Source organism: Dromaius novaehollandiae, chromosome 23 (genome assembly GCF_036370855.1).
Source record: "Dromaius novaehollandiae isolate bDroNov1 chromosome 23, bDroNov1.hap1, whole genome shotgun sequence".
Classification (NCBI taxonomy): domain Eukaryota; kingdom Metazoa; phylum Chordata; class Aves; order Casuariiformes; family Dromaiidae; genus Dromaius; species Dromaius novaehollandiae.
Genome location: NC_088120.1, coordinates 7,647,971 through 7,668,485, shown reverse-complemented (window position 1 = coordinate 7,668,485; position 20,515 = coordinate 7,647,971). Strand labels below are relative to the sequence as shown.

The 20,515-nt window shown below is 55.8% G+C and overlaps 2 protein-coding genes across 3 annotated transcripts; both read right to left on the bottom strand.

The window, feature by feature from the left end:
* Window positions 1–488: 488 nt before the first annotated feature.
* STMN1 (stathmin 1) lies at window positions 489–5,471 on the bottom strand. The gene is made up of 5 exons (XM_026098202.2): window positions 5,357–5,471; window positions 3,292–3,361; window positions 2,400–2,572; window positions 1,418–1,609; window positions 489–973 (listed from the first exon to the last, which is right to left on the bottom strand). The coding sequence occupies exons 2-5, from the start codon at window positions 3,302–3,304 to the stop codon at window positions 905–907; spliced, it is 447 nt and encodes a 148-aa protein (XP_025953987.1). The 5' UTR covers window positions 3,305–3,361; window positions 5,357–5,471; the 3' UTR covers window positions 489–904.
* Window positions 5,472–16,782: 11,311 nt separating this feature from the next.
* PAFAH2 (platelet activating factor acetylhydrolase 2) lies at window positions 16,783–20,133 on the bottom strand. 2 transcript variants are annotated; one of them, XM_026098071.2, is made up of 10 exons: window positions 19,415–20,119; window positions 19,177–19,327; window positions 18,974–19,070; window positions 18,815–18,883; window positions 18,591–18,717; window positions 18,180–18,293; window positions 17,811–17,902; window positions 17,534–17,704; window positions 17,262–17,410; window positions 16,783–17,137 (listed from the first exon to the last, which is right to left on the bottom strand). In XM_026098071.2, the coding sequence occupies exons 1-10, from the start codon at window positions 19,502–19,504 to the stop codon at window positions 17,043–17,045; spliced, it is 1,155 nt and encodes a 384-aa protein (XP_025953856.2). In that variant the 5' UTR covers window positions 19,505–20,119; the 3' UTR covers window positions 16,783–17,042. The 2 variants fall into 2 exon arrangements, with proteins under 2 accessions (XP_025953856.2, XP_064381133.1); XM_064525063.1 differs by lacking the exon at window positions 17,262–17,410 and having other exon boundaries at window positions 19,415–20,133.
* Between the last annotated feature and the right edge of the window lie 382 nt (window positions 20,134–20,515).

Here is a 20,515-nt window from a genome sequence, read left to right as displayed (position 1 = left end):
CAGCAAATTGAAAACATCTCTTATCTACAGCAGCATTTTCTGGTCAGGCAGGCACATGATCCCAAACAGAACACGTTTCTGAACTTGAGCTTTGTGACATTACATGAAGCAGTACAGAAGTCACAATGCAATAGCAGAATTAACCTTCTAGAAATCCTTACATAAAAAACCCCAAACAAGAAAGACTGGAGTCATGTGGTAACAAGGACTTGCTTGTTGAAGTGTCAGCATCCAAAGGGAGGTGGTTCTGAACCATTTTAACAAAAAACACACAACAGCTGACAACTGCTGAGGTGTCAAAACAAAGCTCTTATTGTAAAATTGAGACAATGGAAGTGCTCTAGGGAGAAGGCAGTCATGCAGCATACCCATGGATGTTAAGGAAAAGTACTGCTACAGACTTATATCCAGTATTAATAAGGACATCTCTTTTAGACCCCAGCTAGAAGACTTTCATCTTATGTCACTTTCAGAAATAATTCTCAGGATGACAGCACTGTGCAGCTTTATTTAGTCACTCAGTTACAGTAGTATTTTAGAAGACTGGGACAGAGTCAGATTTTGAAGTGTTACAGATATTCAGCATGGAACAGTATACTACATATTCCTTTCACAAAATCTTACAGAGCTGATACAGTACTAGCCATCAACCCAGTAGCAAGTGCTCTGGAGTAGAAAAGGATGCAACAAGAAGATAGCTACACTGGAAAGACAACACTTTAGAAAAGTGAAACATGTAAGGTCTCCCCTCTAGCCCCCAAAGAAAGTGTACAGTTTGGATCTAACTTTACAGTTCTACATCAGTTTCTAGAAACTTAAAAAACAAAACCAAAAAAGGAAAACCACTGGCCAGTACAGTCTTTGGATATTTAGAGGAGGGGGAGAGTCAGTTTCCAGAATGAAGTCAGTCAGTTTCGGCCTCACCAGGGTCTTTGCCTTCTTTGTTCTTTCGAACCTCTTCGATATGCTTGTCCTGAAAGATGACAACATTGCAGCAGTTAGTTGCCCAAGCCCAGAGAAGGCAGAGCTCCAGGCTTGCAGAAGAGCACGCGACTCCTCGCCTTCCGACCCACATTTACTTCCCACCCCTCCAACCAACAGGATGAACCATGACAGAGGTTACAAAAGGGGGTTATGAAATGAAGCTTCAAGAACAGGCAAGAAGCTACTAACTCCATCCATCGCCTCTCCTCCAAGAGGAGAATTTCTGCAAGGGCTTCTGTAGATTTAATAATCTTAAATTATCAGACCAACACAGAACCCCCAAGGGCATCTATCTGTTCATGGAGACTCCCACACTTGGCCATTTACTCAGCTTAAGAAAAAAAGAAATACACACACACACACACCCCTGGTTTGCAAAGTAAAGAGACAGATCAATTCTCTCCCAAATGGAAACCTGGAACTCTACACCTACCTTCTCCCTCAAGCGTTCCAGTTTAGCAGCCATTTGTGCCTCTCGGTTTTCTTTGTTAGCTTCCATTTTGTGGGTCAGCTTCTCTTCTGCCATTTTGCTGAAGTTGTTATTTTCTTCAATTGCTTTCTGAAGCACTTCTTTTTCATGCTCCCTTTTCTCAGCTAGCTGCTTCAAGACTTCTGCTTCGTGAGACTAACAAGATAGATCATGCATGTTTTAAACACAAGTGATCTACACAGACAACTAGTCAGGTTGCTCACAACTCTTTCAAGAGAGTTTTCTGCTACTTTAATGGAGAATGGGATAACATCATGATTCAGGACAAGGCTCCTCAGTGCTCCCCCCCCACACACACACCCATAACCTATATTTCACTACTACAAGATACACAGAAAAGCAAGTTTCTGCCATTAGTTATAAGTCTTGGTAATTGGATTTTTTCCTGGAAGAAAGGGCATATGGATTTTTGTTAACACCAATACATCTTTCTGAGAAGATTCTTACTTCTCAGAATAATGAATTACTGCAATCCTGGATACACAGGAGATTACTAGGCCTCTGTACAGCCAACATCTTTAAGCCACACTTCAACGGCAAAATCTTTTATCAAGTTAAGACTATACTGGCAAATCCAATTAGAGATTCACCACTAAGTTTTCTAGGAGAACTTGAAACTTTTATGAGGTTATAGACAGAAGACAAGACAAATCAATTTCTTCCTGAAATAGCATCACCTCTCTCAACTAAACACTTTCTCCCAGTTTTGCAAGTGGCCATTCAAGATCACCTTTGGAACAAAGCTAAGGCCTTCCAGATCATCACAAAGTTTCCTAAGAGAGCCTACCAAAATTCAATTAATATTCTGTTTACAGCAATACAGACCGCTAATCTTTTTTTTCCAAGCAAAAAAGCAAGACTTAAGAAAAACCTGGCAAGACCAGTTAAGCAGAGCTCCCTTAACCTGTTGTTGTTTCGAATTTACCTTACGTCTCTCTTCTGCTGCTTCCAACTTCTTTTGGATTTCTTCCAATGACAGATCCTTCTTCTTCGGGGGAGAAAGAGGAAATTCTGGAACTGCTTCTTTTGAGCGGGGACTGAGTATCAGCTCAAATGCCTGCCCGGAGGCACGCTTTTCCAGTTCCTTCACTTGAATATCTGCAAACACAAAAATCTGTATTTTAAGCCAGGAACCAATTTAGGTAACTTGAAAAAGAGCCTTCAGAAACTCAGTGCCACAGGAAGTTCATTCCAGGAGACAGTCAACACCTGAGCATATCTAAGTTTTATTTTATGCAGCAGCACCACCATTCAAAAATAAAGCAGGTAATTTTGTTTCTAATTCCTCTTGGATATTATTTAAGTGCTGGACATTTTACTTTAGCCTCTAATACTGAAGTCAGGAAAAGCAAGTTCATCACTACTTCAAATGAAAAACATTCTTTCTTCAGTGAGAAATCTGAGCAAGAGATTCAATGTATTTGCCCACAGTCTGACCTGGCAGAGCTAAGAACTGAAATCAGCTCTCAGCAAAATATTTAAGCCAGTGTTCTGTGCCTCAAACACCTATGACCAGGCACGTCAGCCCTGTTCGAGTTCAGCTGTACTAGCACATCAGTTCTGATCACCAAGATGTCTACATGATAGTCAGTTTTGCTAACTGAGCAGATGGCACGCAGACGAACTGAAGCCTGTCTGCTAACAGATGAAGCTAGCCTAGTTAGAAAGGGCTTTTGGTAGGTTTTCACAAGCACTCAGTTCAACAGCTTCTCCAAAGCTGCCTAGAGATGGGAGAAAAGCATGGTGACTGCAGTTTATTTTGCTATATTAGTTTAGTGAAACAACCACAAGAGCATTCAGTGCTAAACATTACATACCAGAAGTAGCCATGTCCAAGAAAACAGACTCAAGAAGCGAACTTTGGGAGAACGTCAATCAATTGGACTCCTAGATAATAAAGAGACATCATGTCTTTGATTAATCAGTACATGAGTTTCTCTCCTCCCTTCTTTTAATTCCCAATAAAATTGCTAAGTATGACTAGAAACAAGAGACAATTGGATAAATCACTGCATTACCTACTTCCAGACAACCCCAGGAATGAGATTTGTGTGTATCACTGGAACAGAAGAGATGCTCCCAATTACCAATTTTGCAGAATTTGTATGTCTGAAGGGACTACTGTATATCTGAATAGCTTCAGTCCCATTTTACTGCAATTAAAATATACAATGCATACATTAACCCTCTAATTTTACCATTAGTTCAACAGTGTACAATGTTACTGAGTACACTGATTATTTCACTAAGAGACAATTTAGCCCAACTGAAGAAGATGGGCACTGTATTTTATTTCAGAGAACTACTGCAAGATGGTAGGGGCAAGACTCCAGCTGTTTCCACATGACCATAAACGTGCATCTTCAGCTCATTTAAACGTGAGATTTGTGCAACTAGAGCCAAATGCATCTTGTGTCCCAAGCTACTCAGTGGAGGTGGAGTCCTATCGCACCAGGAGGAGCACGAGCATTTTTGCCTGGGCCAGCATCGCTTGTTAAAAAGGGCTATTATTAACGAGCCTAACACAAAGCATTCTAAAAAATGCTGCAAAAAAGGTGGGGTTTTTTGAGAAGGGACGTTAACGCTGAGACAGGGACAACATCACACAGCAGACAAGAGTCAAAAATTCAGTCCCACCCGCTAGACAGCGAGCGGGAGCGAGGCAAGAGCTGAAGCGCCATTCACGCGCGCGGCGTCTGGGTAAACCCTGCAGGATGGCGGGCCCGGAGCCGCGCGGCTGGCGCCGTTAGCCGACGGCGGCAGCATCGGCGGCCGCAGCTCCCGCGGGCTTCGCGCGGCAGCAGCGCGGCCCCCGCCCGCCCCGGCTCCGCCACCGCGACGGGCGGCGCTGGGACCGGGCACCACCGGGGCTGCCCGCGCGCCGCGGGGGGGGGGGCGCCCGTTCCCAGCCAATGGGCGCCGAGGGCGTCGCGCGGTTGGCGCGAGGCCCCGCCCCTCCTGCCCGCGCCTCCCCAACCGCACCGAATTCAAACCGCCGGAGAGCGCGCGCGGGGGGCTCGGGGGAGGGGGCGGGGCTAACGGTAACATCCGGGCACCTGGGCGCCCCCCGGCCGCTCCCCTCCGCCCGCCGCCTCCCCGCAGCCCCCCGGCGCTCAGCGCCCCTCGTCCCCGCGGAGGGCTCGCCCTGCCCCGCAGCCGCGGAGCGGGCTCTGCCACCGCCGCGAGCAGCCGGGCTCGGTGGCAGCGGGGCGCGGCCGCCTCGGCGCCGCCCCTTCCCCACTAACAATGGCGGGGTCCTGTCAGGGAGGGGAGGGGGGAGCGCCGCCGCCTCTTTCTCCTCCGCCACGATCAGGGCGTCTCCCCTCGGAGCAGCCGCGCCGAGGGCTCTCGCCCTGTCGCTGCCAGGACAATAGGAGCCCCCTCGGCGCGGAGGGAGGGAGGGGAAGCTCTGCGCCCATTGTCTCCCGCAGCCCCCCCTCTTCTTTGTCACCGCGGCTCGCTCTCCCCCCACCCTCGGGAGGGAGAGGAGGCGGCGGGGGTACGCGGCAGCCCCCCCCCCCCCCAGCAGGGACAAAAGGCGCAGCAGCAGAGCCCCCTCCCTCCGCGCATAAAAGCGGCCCCAGAGCCCCCCGGCAGCCGACCTGCCCCGCCGCCCCTCCCCTCGCGCTGACACCCAGCGCCCGACCCTCCTCCGAACAGCAACGGTCGCGCTTCGGAACCGACACCCCGACACCCCCCCTCCTCTCCCCGCGCCAGACCGCCCCATCGCCGCCGGCCCCTCCGAGCACCGAGGCTCTCCGCAGGACACCGCCCCTCCCCGATGCTCGAGGGTCCCCGGCGCGACAGCCCCCGGCGGCTGCCGCTCCCCCACCTCCATCGAGGCGGCCCCCGGGCAGAGCCGCCAGCGGCGCGCACACCCACCTGCTCCGTCCGCAGCGCCAGCCACACTCCGCTCCCAACCGCCCCGCCGCGCACAAAAGCGCCAAACAATGGCACGTGACCCGCCCCGCCCCGCCCCCATTGGCCGAGCGCGGCGGCACGTGCCGCCCGCCGGGGGGCCGGCGGGGAGGGCGAGGCGGGGGGCTCGCTCCCCTCCCCCCGCCGCCGGGTGCATGGCGGGAGCTGTAGTCCGGGGGGGGCGGGCGGCGGCGGCGCGGGGCTGCGACCCCCGCGGCCCGGCGGCGCGGGGGCGGCGGCCGCGGGGCCTCGCCGCGCCGCGCCTCGTCTCCGCGGGCGGCCCCGGCGGCCGCCGCCCCCGCGCCGCGCTCCCCGCCCGCGCCCGCCGGGCCTCGGGACTCCCTTTGTCTCCCGCCCCGGTCCCGGTGGCGGCCGCGGTGCCTGAGGCAGCGCGGCCTCGCGATTTGGGGCTCGCCCTGCCCCTCGGGGGCGTGTGGTGAGAGCGGAGCCACTGCTGGGCCGGTCACCTCAGGGCCACGGTCACTTCAGGGCCACGGTCACCTCCAAGCTGGCCAGTCACCTCAAGGCCCTTGGTCACCTCCGAGCTCGCCAGTCACCTCGTGGCCACGGTCACCTCAGGGCTGGCCAGTTTGGGCCTTGGTCACCTCAGGGCCATGGTCACCTCAGGACTGGATGGTCACCTCATGGCCATTTTCACCTCAGGGTTGGCCTGTCAGCCCATGGCCCTTGGTCACCTCAAGGCCCTTGGCTAACTCACAGCCCTTGGTCACCTCAGGGCCATGGTCACCTCAGGATTGGCCAGTCACCTCATGGCCATTTTCACCTCAGGGAAGGCCAATTAGCTCATGGCCCTTGGTCACCTCAGAGCCATGGTCACCTCAGGGCCGGGGCCACCTCCAAGCTGGCCAGTCACCTCAAGGCCCTTGGTCACCTCCGAGCTCGCCAGTCACCTCGTGGCCACGGTCACCTCAGGGCTGGCCAGTTTGGGCCTTGGTCACCTCAGGGCCATGGTCACCTCAGGACTGGATGGTCACCTCATGGCCATTTTCACCTCAGGGTTGGCCTGTCAGCCCATGGCCCTTGGTCACCTCAAGGCCCTTGGCTAACTCACAGCCCTTGGTCACCTCAGGGCCATGGTCACCTCAGGATTGGCCAGTCACCTCATGGCCATTTTCACCTCAGGGAAGGCCAGTTAGCTCATGGCCCTTGGTCACCTCAGAGCCATGGTCACCTCAGGGCCGGGGCCACCTCCAGCCATCCCCAGAGGAGATCCGTGGGGGCTGCTGGTGTGTCGGCCCCAAAGCCCCCAGCAGTGTGTTTGGGGGCAGCTACGTCACCACCTTCTCCTACAGGGTCACACCGAGCTACGCCAGAGCAGGTCTGGAAAAGGCTGCAGTCATCATCTCCCCATCTTTCCCTCCATAAATCAGGTTTTACAATACATACATAATGGCTGCTTAAAGACGATCCTCACTCGTCTTAGGGGCTACATTACAAGCAGTTCTCTTTCCAAGATACGCCATTCCTAAGCATAGCTAAGTGTTTGGCACGTAAATGTTCTTTAAATGAACCGGCTGCATTTTCATATGTTCTGTTCAAATTACTTTTGCACAATTCCTGTGGTAGTTTTTATGATACAGTCGCTTGAGTTATACCAGGAGTCGATACGCGTGACAGGCAGATGGCCGGAGAAAAGCACCGATATTCTGCTACGATCCAAGCCCCTCGCAGCAGTCTTTGTACCTTAAATACCGAAGGAAGGACTTTTCTGAGGGGATCCGCCCCTGTTGTGCACACTTTAAAAAAAAACAAGGATTTTGCACAAAAAAGTCCTACCTTAAGGAAGGCTAATATTGTGACAAAAATGTATAAAGCTTTCAAAACAGAGATTATTTTAAACACTTGCCCTGTTTTTTGCTGATCTGACGTCTATTTCCATGGAAACCACATCCAGCCGCTGAGCTGCTAGAATTGGGATAGGTTTCTGCTGGAGTGGCTCACTGGGCATTGGAAGAGCCATTTTCAAGCAGCATGGCAGAGCCTTTTGTAGGATTAAGTGGACTATAGCAGCTCAGATTCAAAACGCTTTGACTGCTTGGCCATTCAGCATCATGCCTGGTACACCAGGCAAATAATCAGATGCTGCATATTCACGGGGTTCAGGACTCAGTACCAGCACCTGCATGTTAGGCTGCAGGGACAAACAGCAACTAAGTGACTCACATTGTATGTGTCTAGGCACAGATATTACATACAACACAGGTGTTTTTAAATAAAACATCTTGAGTGGTTGGATTAGACTGCAGTAAATGTTGCTGGAAGACAAAGCAGCCAAGAGATCGTGCCATCAGCCTGTGTTTTACTTCATCATTTCCTAATTATCATCCATGTAGATCAACAGTGTGTTGGATGATTTAATATTAATGCTTTTTAGTAAAATCAGTGAGCTTATCCTAGGATGATCTCAGGATTTCCCTGAGGAAATAAGGCTTTCTGGGTCTGGGGCTTTTTCTTTGGTACCTGTGCGACTGCCTTTAGTTAATCCTCACCCCCTAGAGAGATGATGATGAAATATCATTTACAGCTTCTGAAGAAGGGATGCAGGCTGAGATGTAACTACAAGTCATGCAGAGTCTGTTCCCTGTGCTTTCCATCTTATTGTCCTCGGCTTCTCACAGGAAAAAAAGAAAAACGAGAGAAAGCAAAAGGACCTGAATGGAACTTACTTACCTTCCTTGGCAGATCAGCTTTAAAGCCGAATGTTTTGGTCAGATAAGAACTCTCACACGGCAACACAGTCTATTGAACAGGAGCATTGGGCTGGGAATCAGAGCTGGGATCTGTTCTCAGCAGTGATATTTTCTGTTCTATGTCACTTAGGGTGAGACTCTTCAGTAACCTCTTTACAACACCTGCCACAACTGGTTTCAGTTTAAATTGAAATCTGTGAGTACTGTTGCAACACAAAGAGAAATAACAGCTTTCAGCAGCCGGAAATGCATGGAGACGATCTCATTTTTGGCCTCATTGCAAAAGTGTTTTTATTTTTGGAACATTTCATAAGGCCCATTTGTTTACATGCAATTTATTTTTGTCAGATCTTGAAGAAAATGGAGTATATGAAAAGCTTTAATTTGCATTCGGTTTGTGTTTATCGACACTTTTACTAGGAGTCTAAACAGATTCTTCTTTTGTCAAGTCTCATGGTATGTGGCTGCAGTAGTTTTTGTCTCCTAGATTCCTCATCGTGAACAAGAACTTTTTGCTATATTTCAAGTTCTTCCAGAAAAGGCAAGCACCAGCATGAGAGCTTTCCATCAGAAACTCACTACTCTAACCTTAAAACAGGGTTGAAGAAGGAACATACTGTTTCTAGCCCAGATCTAACCAGATCAGCCAAATGAATTTATGCATCTCGAAAAAGATAAAGGACCACAGCAAACCCGCAGAAGACATTCCAGAAGCTGAAAGGAGCAACGGCTTTATAAATTAGGAGTATGAGCAACTCGCAGGGTCCGTGGCTACCATGCTTCCAAGCCTGCAATAACTGCACCTGCTTAACGTCATTGCCCCGTTGCAACTCACAGCCACAGCTGCAACTGCCCACCAGTTGCTAAAGTAGGGCTAGTTCTCAGTCCAGCCAAAACACAAGGCCCTCAGCTTCATCTGAACATGCTCCACTCTCCCTGAAACAGATGAGTCAAGGTCTCATCCAGAGGACTGGTATGTGTGAATTTAGGACGTGAAGTGATCAGATTTAGCAGGAAGATTAAGGATGCTCCTCTGATGTGCTTATCAAAATACCCCACAAAGAGACTGACATAATTAGGTGACAACTCAGCCCACGGCACCTCTTTTAACTTGCAAAAATATTTAATCTCCAATAAGAAAATGTGCTTTCTCAGTATTAAATTGCCACCCTTAAGCATCCATAGTGGATAGACTGACAGCTTTTTTGTTAGTCAGGGACTGTTTTAAAGCACCATTGAGAGTAATTTTAACAGGAAGTATTTTCTGAGTCTGGTAACAGTCACTGGATTAGTAAAGTTCATTTTAAAACCAGAAATTCAATATACTATTTGATCTGAGTCAAGCATTTTAACTGCCGTTTACTAATAAATAAACTGCCAGAGGAGACAGTAATTTAAAAGAAATTTGCATGCAGAAGGAGAGACCAGGACTATAAGATTTCTTTCTCTCTGTGTTTCTAACTCTTTGTACTAACCTCCAGCAAACCTGTCTCTACCCTGCAGCTTACCCACCCGCATGGTGGTTATACTTGTGTGCTGCTGCCTGGCACAGCTCTTGCAGGAAAAAATAGAGGCTGCAAAGCTCTCACAGATCTTTGGATAAAAATACATTTTAGTCCAAAAGCAGCCTAGGAGTCCACGGAAATGAAGAATAAAACAGGACTTTTAGGGAGTGACACCCTCACAATGAAAGCTCTTCCACAGGCAAGAAATACTTAAGATGACTGATATTTGTTTACTGGAGGACTTAGGCTGATACTATATTTATGCTGAAAAACACCATTAAGAAAATGTTCCCTTTAGAACAAATTTGCACTTACCAATGTACTGTTGGAAATGACTTAATTTTTTCAAATCAGACAAGATGCCTGGCTTCTATTCCAAGTTTGTTTTTTGAGAAATTCACTCAAACTCACTTAATTCCTCCGTAAAATGCAATAAGTAAAAGCACTCACCACAGATGGTGATTGCGCCTGCAGGAAGAGAGATGAGAATATAAATTAATTGCTTTGATATTGGGGCAATATAATCCTGAAATGTCATACTCATCTCTTAAAATGTAACCACATGACTGTATTGCAGGATATCCAAATACTATGGTGGTAAGGGCTGACAAGACTCTAAATAGAGTAGAAATATAACAGAAGCTTCTAATGCACTAAAGACAAAAGCCCCACAAGCACTGCTGGTTTTGCAAAAAGTTCTCCAACACACTGAAGTGGCAGCGTGCCCTAAAGGCTGCTGCACATGCTCCTGATCACCTTCATCCTCAATGAAACCTCTTTGCTGTTGAACGAGATCTAGTCTTTCTCCATAATCCCAAATAGTAGGCTCTGCCTTCACATTCAATCAGGGCAGAGGAACAACTCAATTCCCTTCCCAATCGGTTGGTAGATCTGGGATTGATTTTCATTCTTTGTTTCCTATGAAAATGAGGTTTTACATTATCAAACCACTTCTGTATCTCTGCCTACTCTTCCCCCCCAGCTTTTGGCTTTGCTGGCTTGTCTCTGCCCCTGTGATAAATTTGGATAAGATCTCAGTGGCATAAATTCCTAGAAGTTTCTTGAAAACAGATGGCTGGGGAGAGGCAAGAGCGAGGAAAAAGGCTTCAGCACAAGCCGAACTATTATTAGAGACCAGGGACTTCGCACTGGTTGGAGCTATCAGCAACACTCCACCAGCGGGTAACACTTCAGAGCTGGTTATTTAATTCACGACAGCAGCAAATCCTGCACGACCCTCATCCGTAGTTGTGCTGTTCTGGGAACTGCCTGCCAAATACAAGAACGAGCCTGTGTGAATTCGGGCTCTCACCTCCGCTACGTTCAAAAGCATGCCATGGACAGTGGCCAGGAGGTCTCCTTTTTTCCCCTCCTTGCTCCCGTACCTCCCAGCTGCGATGGAAGGCCTTGACCCACTTCTCTGCATCCTTGCTGCGTTTCCCTTTCTGTCCCCAGTCTGAGCCCTCCCGTATTTAGATTTCCCATATGGAGCACCACAAACTTTGCTATGCACAGAAGCTCGTAAATAACTATCTGCTGAGGGCTCAAAAATAACACCGCTGCGTATAGCTGCATCACCCAGCGATACCAGGCTCCTGCAAGAGAAGAACTAAGAGAGGGGTTTTCTTTTTTTGTGTGTGAGCTGACACGAGCTGCACTAATTAGATTTGCGGCGTGTCAGAGTCAGCCATTTCACCTGGGACAGAGCAAAGGAGCCAACGCAATTTTGACAACCACATGGAATAGCTATGCACAGAGAAGCCATAAAATATTCAACAGCAATAGAAGATGCCAGTGAAGACATTTGCTTTGGCTCTTTGCAGATGAAGCAGGGAAAAGAAAAGCTGGGTACGGCGCTAATTATTCCCCCGCTCCTAATTAGTTTCTTGAATTTAAAACATGGATTCGGCTCTTGTGGCAGCTCAGCAAGCCTATTGTGCTATTAATACTTCCCTGGCATGATATAGTTAAAAATACTGTCACCCTTTCAAGACAAAATGTAGCTTGAAAGTGTCGTAATGGGAGGAGTTCAGGGATGGAAATCCTCTTAAAGGTATACGGCTCCTGCGGGTCAAAAAAACAAGGTGAAGGAGCCTGTAACCAAGCCTGTTCCTGCAAAGAGCAAATTTTGTAGTAATGCTAAATGCAGAGCTCTCCGCTATCAAAGCTATTCCACTAACAAAATCGGGGATTTTGCCAAATCTCACCAGGCAGACTCTACTTGTTTTTCACAAAGACCTGCCGCATGGCGAGCAGGTGTAGCTGCAAGTCCTGGGAGCCAGGCTCCCCTCACGCGGACAGCACACGGCCACATTTACATCAAAAAGCAGGATTCTGAACCAGTTCCTCCCGCAAGCATCCGACACCGTGTGCGGTAAGGCAGGAGACCCCGACCTGCGCAGTACACCGTGCCTTTTGTCCTGTGGCAATATCTATACGTGAGATATATATATATATATATATATATATATATATTTATAAAGAAATAGATAGCTTTTTTTAATGTATATCTATAGGGCCCAGGTCTGTGCCAGACACCACTAACAGGATAAAATGTGCCTCTTCCCATGGGGCTGGTGAGCCAAGGAAGCAACTGTGTTTTCTGACAGCGCCGTTCGACCTCAGCCCGACGAGGCCTGCCACAGCTACGCTTTTGGCCCTTAGATGCTTTCAGGAAAATAAGTCGTTCCCCTTCCATCCCCACCCACAAATCTGTATCCAGATGGGTTAATCCCGGTCCTTGCTCCAGCTCTTTACCCGGCCTGTATTTGCTCAGCGATCCCAGCACGGAAGCGATACCTGCGCTTGGCATTGGCTTAATGCTCTTTGATCTTTTTGTTTCATCCTTAATTCGAGTTCCTAATAGGTTAATCAAAACCCCCAAACTCGCCCCAGGCATGGCGTGATGAACAGAAACGCAGTTTATCGTAGTTTATCGCACCACCAGGCCTCGAGGCGAGGAAACGCGCCTGGCGCGGCGGGGCCCGGGCCCGCCATGAGGCACCTCGGCTGCGAGGGCGGCCGGAGGCTGGCAGGGGCCCATCGCCATCCCGCGGGCCGGCAGCGGGGTGAGGACGGCGGCAGCGGCCATGGCCAGGCCTCTCTCCCCGCCGCAACGGCAGCTGCGGCCTGTCTGTCGCCATGGCGACCTGCTCCCGGCCTCCTCCCGCCACCGCGCTGCCGGCCATCTTGGGCGCTCGCCCGCGGCAGATGGCCGGGAGCAGGTCGCCTTTCTGCGGGAAGGGAGAAAAGGTGGGGGGGAAATCAGGACACTAACCAAAAAATATATCTCTATATATCCCTCTGATGTGTTTCAGGGCTGCTTTGGCCTGGAACTAGAGAGACCTGACGTGTACCCTCCCTCCCCGGCGCCTCAGTGTCCCTTCTCCGCCCTTGTGTCACCCATTTTGCAGGGATGGCCTCTCCTGGCGCGTGCGGGCAGCGGCAGACGGCTCCAGCCTGAAACGCGGCTTCACCGCAGAGCTAAAACCCAATGCTGTTGGAAAAACAGTTGCATCTTCCAAGCGCTCGGGGCACCCCACAGCGCAGCGTGCCCAGCCGGCACCGTGGCTCGAGGGCAGCCGCCCTGCCGAGCCCCGGTGCCGCTCATGACTCGAGTAGCAGACACCGGTGCTTTGGCGGAAGACAGAGTTGAGTTGAATCCCTGGCCATTGCAAAAGTCCAGGCTTTCCCGCTCAAGGCAGCCTGGAAGCCGGTGCATTAAACGATAGCAATTCGGGGAATCGCCCGAGTTTTGATTTGCCAGTGGAAAAATCGATATAACAACAAGCGTATACTCACCACGCAGATCCCAGCCCGGGCTGGGATGAGGAGCTGGGTTAGCACCGCGCCTGCCGCACCCCGCGCTCCCCAGCAAACCCCGCGCGGGTCTCACGGGCTCACAGGGCTGCACGCCTTCCTCAGCCCTCGTGAATCCAGGCATGGCTTTTTTCCTTAAAAATACAAGAAAAAGGAAAAAAAAAACCCAACCCGACAGTAAGTGTTATAGTAATTAAAAGGCGGTTTTAACACATGTTTCAATTTGCATTAATTAAACCAACAGGGAAGGAGGAGGAAACGAGGCTTTCGCAGCAGCAGCAGATTCTGGATGAGGCTCTGCAGGCGACTCGGGTTTGCTGCGTGCGCTGGGCAGGGGGGGAGCCGCCGGCTGCGAGGGGCTTCCCCGGGGAGCGGGAGCGGTGGGGAGGACGGCAGGAAACCTCTCAGCTTTAAGATATTGAGATTTGGGGTTTCAGCTCTGAGCGGTGGCTTTGGAGTCGAGGCAGGTCAGAGGATGGAGGTGGCTCTGCGGAGATGAGCCGCGCGTTGGAGGAGCGCATCCATGCACGCCCCAGCCACCATGCAAGCACGGCTGTGAGGGGAATATAAATGGGCAGCTTTCTTTTCGTTTGTTTGTTTTTAAAGCCACCGGTCTGCATATTAAAGCAGATCACGTTGAAATGCTTGGCTGGAAGTGACCCCTTCCCGGAGCACAATGCTGCAGGGCAGGGGACGGCTGAGCTCTGGCTCTGCAGCTGGGTGACCAAGGTGCCGACACCCCAGTGCCCAGGAGCGGTGGCCAGGACAGCAGGGAGGTTATTTCCCTCCCGTGCTCCTGAGCATGGCTTCTTAGCGCCCAGAAAACCCTTCCCATGCGGTGCAGGCAAGTGCGGAGCGGGCTCGGCCACCCCGAAGGCCCAGGAGGGCTCCCACGGCCGCTGCCCGGCCCAGGCAGGTGGCAGGGGACAATGCTCTTTGTCACTGCCGAGCATGGTGTGGCTCCGTTACCACCTGCGAAATGCTGACTCTGGCAGCGCTGGCTCATCTCTGTGACCTCTGGGGCCCAGGAAAATGAGCCAATTGACCCGGGAAGCGGCGGAAACACCTTCCTTGCTCGCTCCGTGCCGCTGGGGATTCATGCTGCATCTTTCATGCCGGCTGTCGCCGGGCCGGAGATGGGAGCGTGCAAAGGAGGGGGGAAGAGAGAGCCGCTCGCGGGCGGAGGCTGCCCGAAGGGATGGCTCTGGGCTGGATTTTAAAGCTGATGCAGAGTGTCAGGGAAGCAGGAAAGGGCTCAGAAAGGGCTCCTGCACCGCCAGAGCACATGGAGGAGCAGAGGGAGGCTGACGGAGCGAAGGAAAGAGGGTGTCTGGCTTGCCAGAGCGACATCAGGGCCTTCTCCAAACTCTCCTCTTCCTTCTGCTTCAAACAGGAGCCTGGAACCAACACGGAAACAACAGATCTGCCTGGAGAAGGATGGAGAATTAATCCTTCGCCCTGGCGTCTCAGAGCACTGCATTAGGAGATGGGGAAACTGAGGCACTAAGACTTGTTCAAGCCCCAGCAGCAAGAGCAGTGGCACAGAGGCCTCCAGGCCCCGCGCTGGGGCTGGATACCCGAGCATCCCGCGGCCCCTGCTCCGAGGGGCTCAGCAGTGGCCTTGACCGTCCGGCAGCAACGCCCAGCTGATCTGGCAGCGTTTTATCCCAGAGGCACACAGGGAATTGGGAACACGGGCTGACTTTGGCAAGGGGAGCGGGAAACGTGAGCAGGATGCAGGGCCAGGCAGAAGGACACCGGCCCGCTCCCCCCTTCCCCAGCCCCACGTGCACCGGGAATGATGAAAGCAGCTTTCTGCGAACCGAAGGGTTAACATTTTTCCGAGTCACCCTCCGAGCAAAGCACAGGCTGGTCCCCCCCCCCCCCCTTCCCAAAAGCCTTTACATAAGAGTCTTGCAGAATTTATGGCCTCCCTCAGCTGTGCTGCGCTGGAGCCGGGCGGCGTGAGCTGCGCCCGTGTCGCTGTCAGAACAGATCCCGGGCAGCGCCAATTCGAGGGCGAAATGGGCCGTGATTTCCGCACCAGCCGCTGTCTCTCGCTGCTACGAGGCGTCTCCTCCTCACCCATGAGCTTTCCCGCATGATCCAGTGCACGCGCTGACCTTGGATGTCCCCGCGCAGCCTCAGCACGGCAGCGGCACGGTGCCCAGGCTTCCTCGGCCAGCGCGCAGCGCCGGGGCGGAGAGGGTGCGTTAGGGCCATCAGTAAATCGGTTTAGAAAGTCTGGAAGACTCAAAACCACCGGGGTCTTGGAGGACACCAGTCCTGCATCCCACAGGAGAACTGAGGAAGCGTGGGAATACTTCCCCGCTGCTCCTGCAGAGAGTGGGAGCCGGTGCTTTTCGGTTCCCTTTTCCTCGCAGGAGCAGCCCTGAGCGCTCTGCTGGCTCGGGCCCCCAGCACCCATGTCCCCTGCTGCCACCGGCTGAGGAACGGCCCACGCCGTCCGAGCCCACCCTCCGTTCGGAGCAGCCTTCCCGGGGACGGGAGCGACCGGCAGCGTTAACGGGAGCGACAAAGCCAAGTGAGGGCTGGCAGCGCCGTCGCCCCGCGCATCTCCCAGCGGGAACGCCGGGAAGGGACAATGGGAACGCAGATGGCGTGCCGTGATCCGGGAGATTTAAAGCAGCTGCCGCAGCCGCGTGTCCGGGAGCGCCTGCCGCCTCTCCCGCCGCAGTGCCCGGGAGGAAGCCGGGGAGGCTCGGAGCGGGGAACCCGTGCGGCTCCGTGGGCTGCAGCGCTGCCGTGCTGCTTCACGACAGCTGAGGATCAGAGCCTCCTTGGAAAGCCCCCCTTGCTCTAAGACCCCCGGTATTACCCGGGAATGTATCATAGATACTTCTGAAGCGGTTTAGTCCCGTCGCCAACACGTGCTCGTGCCTGCAGCCTGTCTGCAGCAGCGTTGCTCTTTACGCCGTGCGGCCAGGCTGGGCCATCTCCCTCCTGTCCCTCGAGCGGGTCTCGCTCCCCGTTTCACCCCCCTTTGCTGTCGAGGTGACAAGCTCAAAGACACTTCCAGGCGGCCTCTTGTTTAAAACCTTTCCCTTTCTCCAAATTTTGGGCTTGGGTCAGCAACCTGCTCCATTTTCTGCAACAGCAAACGGGTTTTCGTCGCCTTTGTGCTGGGAGCCCTAATGCTGCATCTTTCTTTGTGCTGCTTCCCTGGGCCCTGGCCAAGCTATCGGGGACCCACCGGTAACCAACCCTCCGCCTGCTCCTGCCAGATGTGTCCGAACAGCTGCAGCGACAGCAGAGCCCGGCAGGCCCAGCGAGGGATCAGCACCCACGTCCCGTGTGTGCGCAAGAAGGGTGTCAAGCAGCCGGGACGCACTCGTTGCCCCCAGGGATTTTATTCCTCAGCTCCCCGGCAGGTCTCGGCGCGCAGAGCGGCTGCCGTGGCGGGATCCGCAGCGGGGGTCTCCCGGTGCCGTCGGTGAGCGCCGCAGCCGCGGGACGCTGGTGCAACCGTCCTGCAAGCGCGGTGCCCAGGCCCCGCTCTCCCCGGGACCTTGCGCCCTTGGAGGCTCGTTGCTGAACGGCTCTTTGGGAGGAGAAGCGGCTGCTTTCCTGGCAGCCGGCTCCGCGGGGCGCGGGCTAGAGGCTGGAGCGGCAGAAGGGTGCTCCTGCAACGACCGAGTCGCCGATGCCGTCGAGGAGGTGGTCCCACTGGTCAAACTCCTCGGTCAGGTCTGCACGGGGCAGAGATCCCGGGGTCATTCCAGCAGTTATCAGCCTGGCCGGACCCCGTGCCTCCTCCCCGCCCTGCGAGCTGGGGGGGTCCCGAGCCCCCCCGAGCCCCAGCCCATGCCGCACCCAGGTGCCTTTGCAGGAAGGCCAGGGCCGCCCGGCTGGTGATGGCCAGGCCCTTGCAGGGGTCGAGGGTGCCCCCCACGCTGAAGATGCGGCTGAGGAGCCTCCCGGTCAGGAAGATGAAGTCGGTCTGGCTCCAGTGCACGGAGCCCCTGCGCAGGGGAAGGGACCTGCGTCAGCCAGAGCTACGGAGAGGCCGTCCGGGGAGAGGGATGGGGAAGAGGATGGGGAGAAGGGTGCGCGTCTCCCGCCCAGGGCCCGAGCGCTGGACTCACAGGAGGGTCACTATCTTCGTCTGGCCGTTTCTGGAGCTGAGCCTCCTCATCCTGGCAACGCTTTCTGGCGTCTGGAACGTCTCCGTGTTGAGGAAGAGCACGGGCTTGCTCACCCGCGGGTACAGCGCGTGCTCCAAGGGGAACATCCAGGCGTCGAGGGCCACCGCGCACCTGCGGCGGGACGGACACGCTGGGCACCGCGGCTTCCCTCCCCGCCGGCTCCCGGAGGCTCCTGGAGGCTCCCAGCCTCTGCCGGCAGCCGCCCCGGGCTCCTCACCGGAATCGGGGCTCCTTCACGGTGGCCAGCACCGCCGTGGCACCGCCGAAGGAATGGCCCATGACGGCAACTCTGGTGAGGTCGATGCTGTCCTGCGAGGGGGAGACGGCGAGAGGAGCCTGCGCCCGAACCTCGAGGAAGGAGCCGGGGCTTCTCCAGCGCTCGGGGAGGAGGAAAGGGGAAGAGAGGCAACGAAAAGCGGAGGCGGCCGTGGCTCTGCGCAGACCCCTGCTTGCTTCAGGGGGCAAAACTCGCACGCGGCGAGGCCTGATCCTGCCCCGAAGGCACCACCAGGGCCTGAACCCGCTCCCAGCCAGCGCGAAGCCCGGGGCGGGGGGGGGTGCCCGCGGCACAGACGGCGCGACCCACCTGCAGCACCGACAGGTCGAAGTCCCCGGGAAGGACGTTGGGGACCGATTCACCGCGGCTGATGTCCTCGAAGAGCCGAAGCCCTCGCACGCACTCGTCTGCTCGCTGATGAATCTGGAGCGAGAGGCGTTAACCCGGCGCCTCCATCCTGCAAACCGAGGGCCAGGTCCTCCCCGACGCTGCGGTCCGTGTCCCTGAGCCGCTTTGGGACACCACGCTCAGCTCCCACAAGGATGCAAACTGGTTAAATGGATCTTTTTCCTTCCGCTTGCAAGGAAAAGGCCTCCGGAGGCAGGACGGGCGGCTCCCTCCGCGGAGACCCAGCAGGGTTTGGCCTTGCCAGCGCTGCCCCATTGCCGCGGGTCCCTGCCTCCGGCCCCCCTCGCCGCCGGCGCATCCCTGACCCAGTACCTGCTCGTTCCGGAAGGGAAACTCCTTCTGCCCAGGGGGGACCCGGCTGTAGGGGATCCACTGCTCCCGCTGTGCCGCTGTGCCGGCCGCAGCTGCGCAGAAATACGTGGCGGAGGCAGAGCCGTCCCTGCGGGAGGTCCGGCGGCCCCGTGAGGCAGGCGATCCCACCGGATTCGGGACAACGCGGAGGCGCCGAGCGGAGCCCCGGCCACCCAGGCGCCCACCTGTGCTCCAGCGCTGCCACCACGAAGCCCCGGGACGCCAGCTCGGTGCAGACGGCCGAGTACGCGGTGCTGCGCCGGGGAGGCCGAGTCAGGGCCACTGCCGCCAGCCGGGGGGGGGGCCCGGGGAGCAAAGCCCCGTGGCGCGGCGGGACGCCTTACCGAAACGCTCCCAGGCCGTGGGAGAAGATGATCAGCGGGTACCGGGCGCTGCCGGGCTCGAAGGGCCCGTTCCAGCTCGCCGGGACTCTGCAGGTGCCTGCGGGGAAGCGGCGCCCGCTGGGGAGCGTTTCCTGGGAAAAGGGCGGACACGGCCGCCCGGGAGCCGTGGGGGGGGGTCCCCGTGGGGCGGGCAGCCCCCTTACCGAAGGCGGCGGCGAGCAGGGGCGCGCACCACCACCGGCTCCGGCCGAGGAAGTCGGCCAGGCCGCCGCCGTACTCGGAGCGGGGCAGCCAGAGCGGCCGGCGGGCCCCGGCGCGGGACGCGCAGGGGTAGAAGAGGCGGAGGAAGAGCCCCTGCGGGGAGAGGGGGAGCGGGGCACCGTGGGGCCGAGGCACCCGGCATCGCGGCTTCGCGGCATCGCCCCTGCGGCCGGGGCCTACCTGCGGCGCGCGGCCCACCATCACGTCGGCGCAGCCCACGGGGTGCGGGCCGGTGGGCCGGGGCAGCGCCAGCACCGCTGCGGCACCCATGCCGAGCCGGGGCAGAGGCGCGGGGTCAGATCCTCCTGCTCCCCCCCGCCAGCCGCGCTTTGCCAAGCCGCGGTCCGATGCGCGCTGGCGGGGCCGCGGGAGGAGACCCGAAGCTCCCCGTTCCCGCGCTTCCGAATTGCAGCGGGAGGCGAAGCCGGGACTCCTGGGCCCCGTTTCCGCCTCCGCCGCTCGCACTTTGCCCGGCTGCGTTTCCCGTGGACGGCGACCGCCCCCGGCAGCCCTGCAGGTCGCCTGCTCCGGCAAAGCCCCCGCGTCTGCTCGGAGCCCAGGCTCAGTTCACTCCCCGGCCGCAGGCAGCATCCAGCACCGCCGGGGCGGAGAGGCAGGTTTTAAGGCTCTTTAGTGCCCAACGGTGCAGATGGGGGTCTCCGAAACCCTGCTGGGTGCTGCCCCCCCCGGCCACGCTGTGCCCCCCAGCCGCGCTGTGCTCCTGGGCCAGCAGCCCACGGCCCGAGAGTCCCCACGGGGCCAGGCAGCGGGGCAGCTCACAGAGGCCCTGTGGAGCCAGGGGATGGATCACGTGGTGTGCGAGCAAGAGGGCAGCGCAGGGCTGTGCGAGCAAGAGGGCAGTGCAGGGCTGTGCGCGAGCAAGAGGGCAGCGCAGGGCTGTGCGAGCAAGAGGGCAGTGCAGGGCTGTGCGTGAGCAAGAGGGCAGTGCACAGGGCAGCACGAGCGAGGGGGCAGCGCAGGGCTGTGCGCGAGCAAGAGGGCAGTGCAGGGCTGTGTGCGAGCAAGAGGGCAGTGCACAGGGCAGCACGAGCGAGGGGGCAGCGCAGGGCTAAATGCAAGTGGCCGCCAGCCCAGAGCACCCACCAGAGCCCCCAGGGACAGGCGGGGACAGCGCCCTGCGCCCCGGCTGTGCAGAACTACAGCTCCCAGCAGCCCCTGGGGTGGGAGTGCTGCAATTCCCGGTATTCCTTGTGCTCCAGGTACTACAATTCCCAGCATGCCCCGGGTCCTGGACCACACCTCCCAGCACCCCCGTGGACT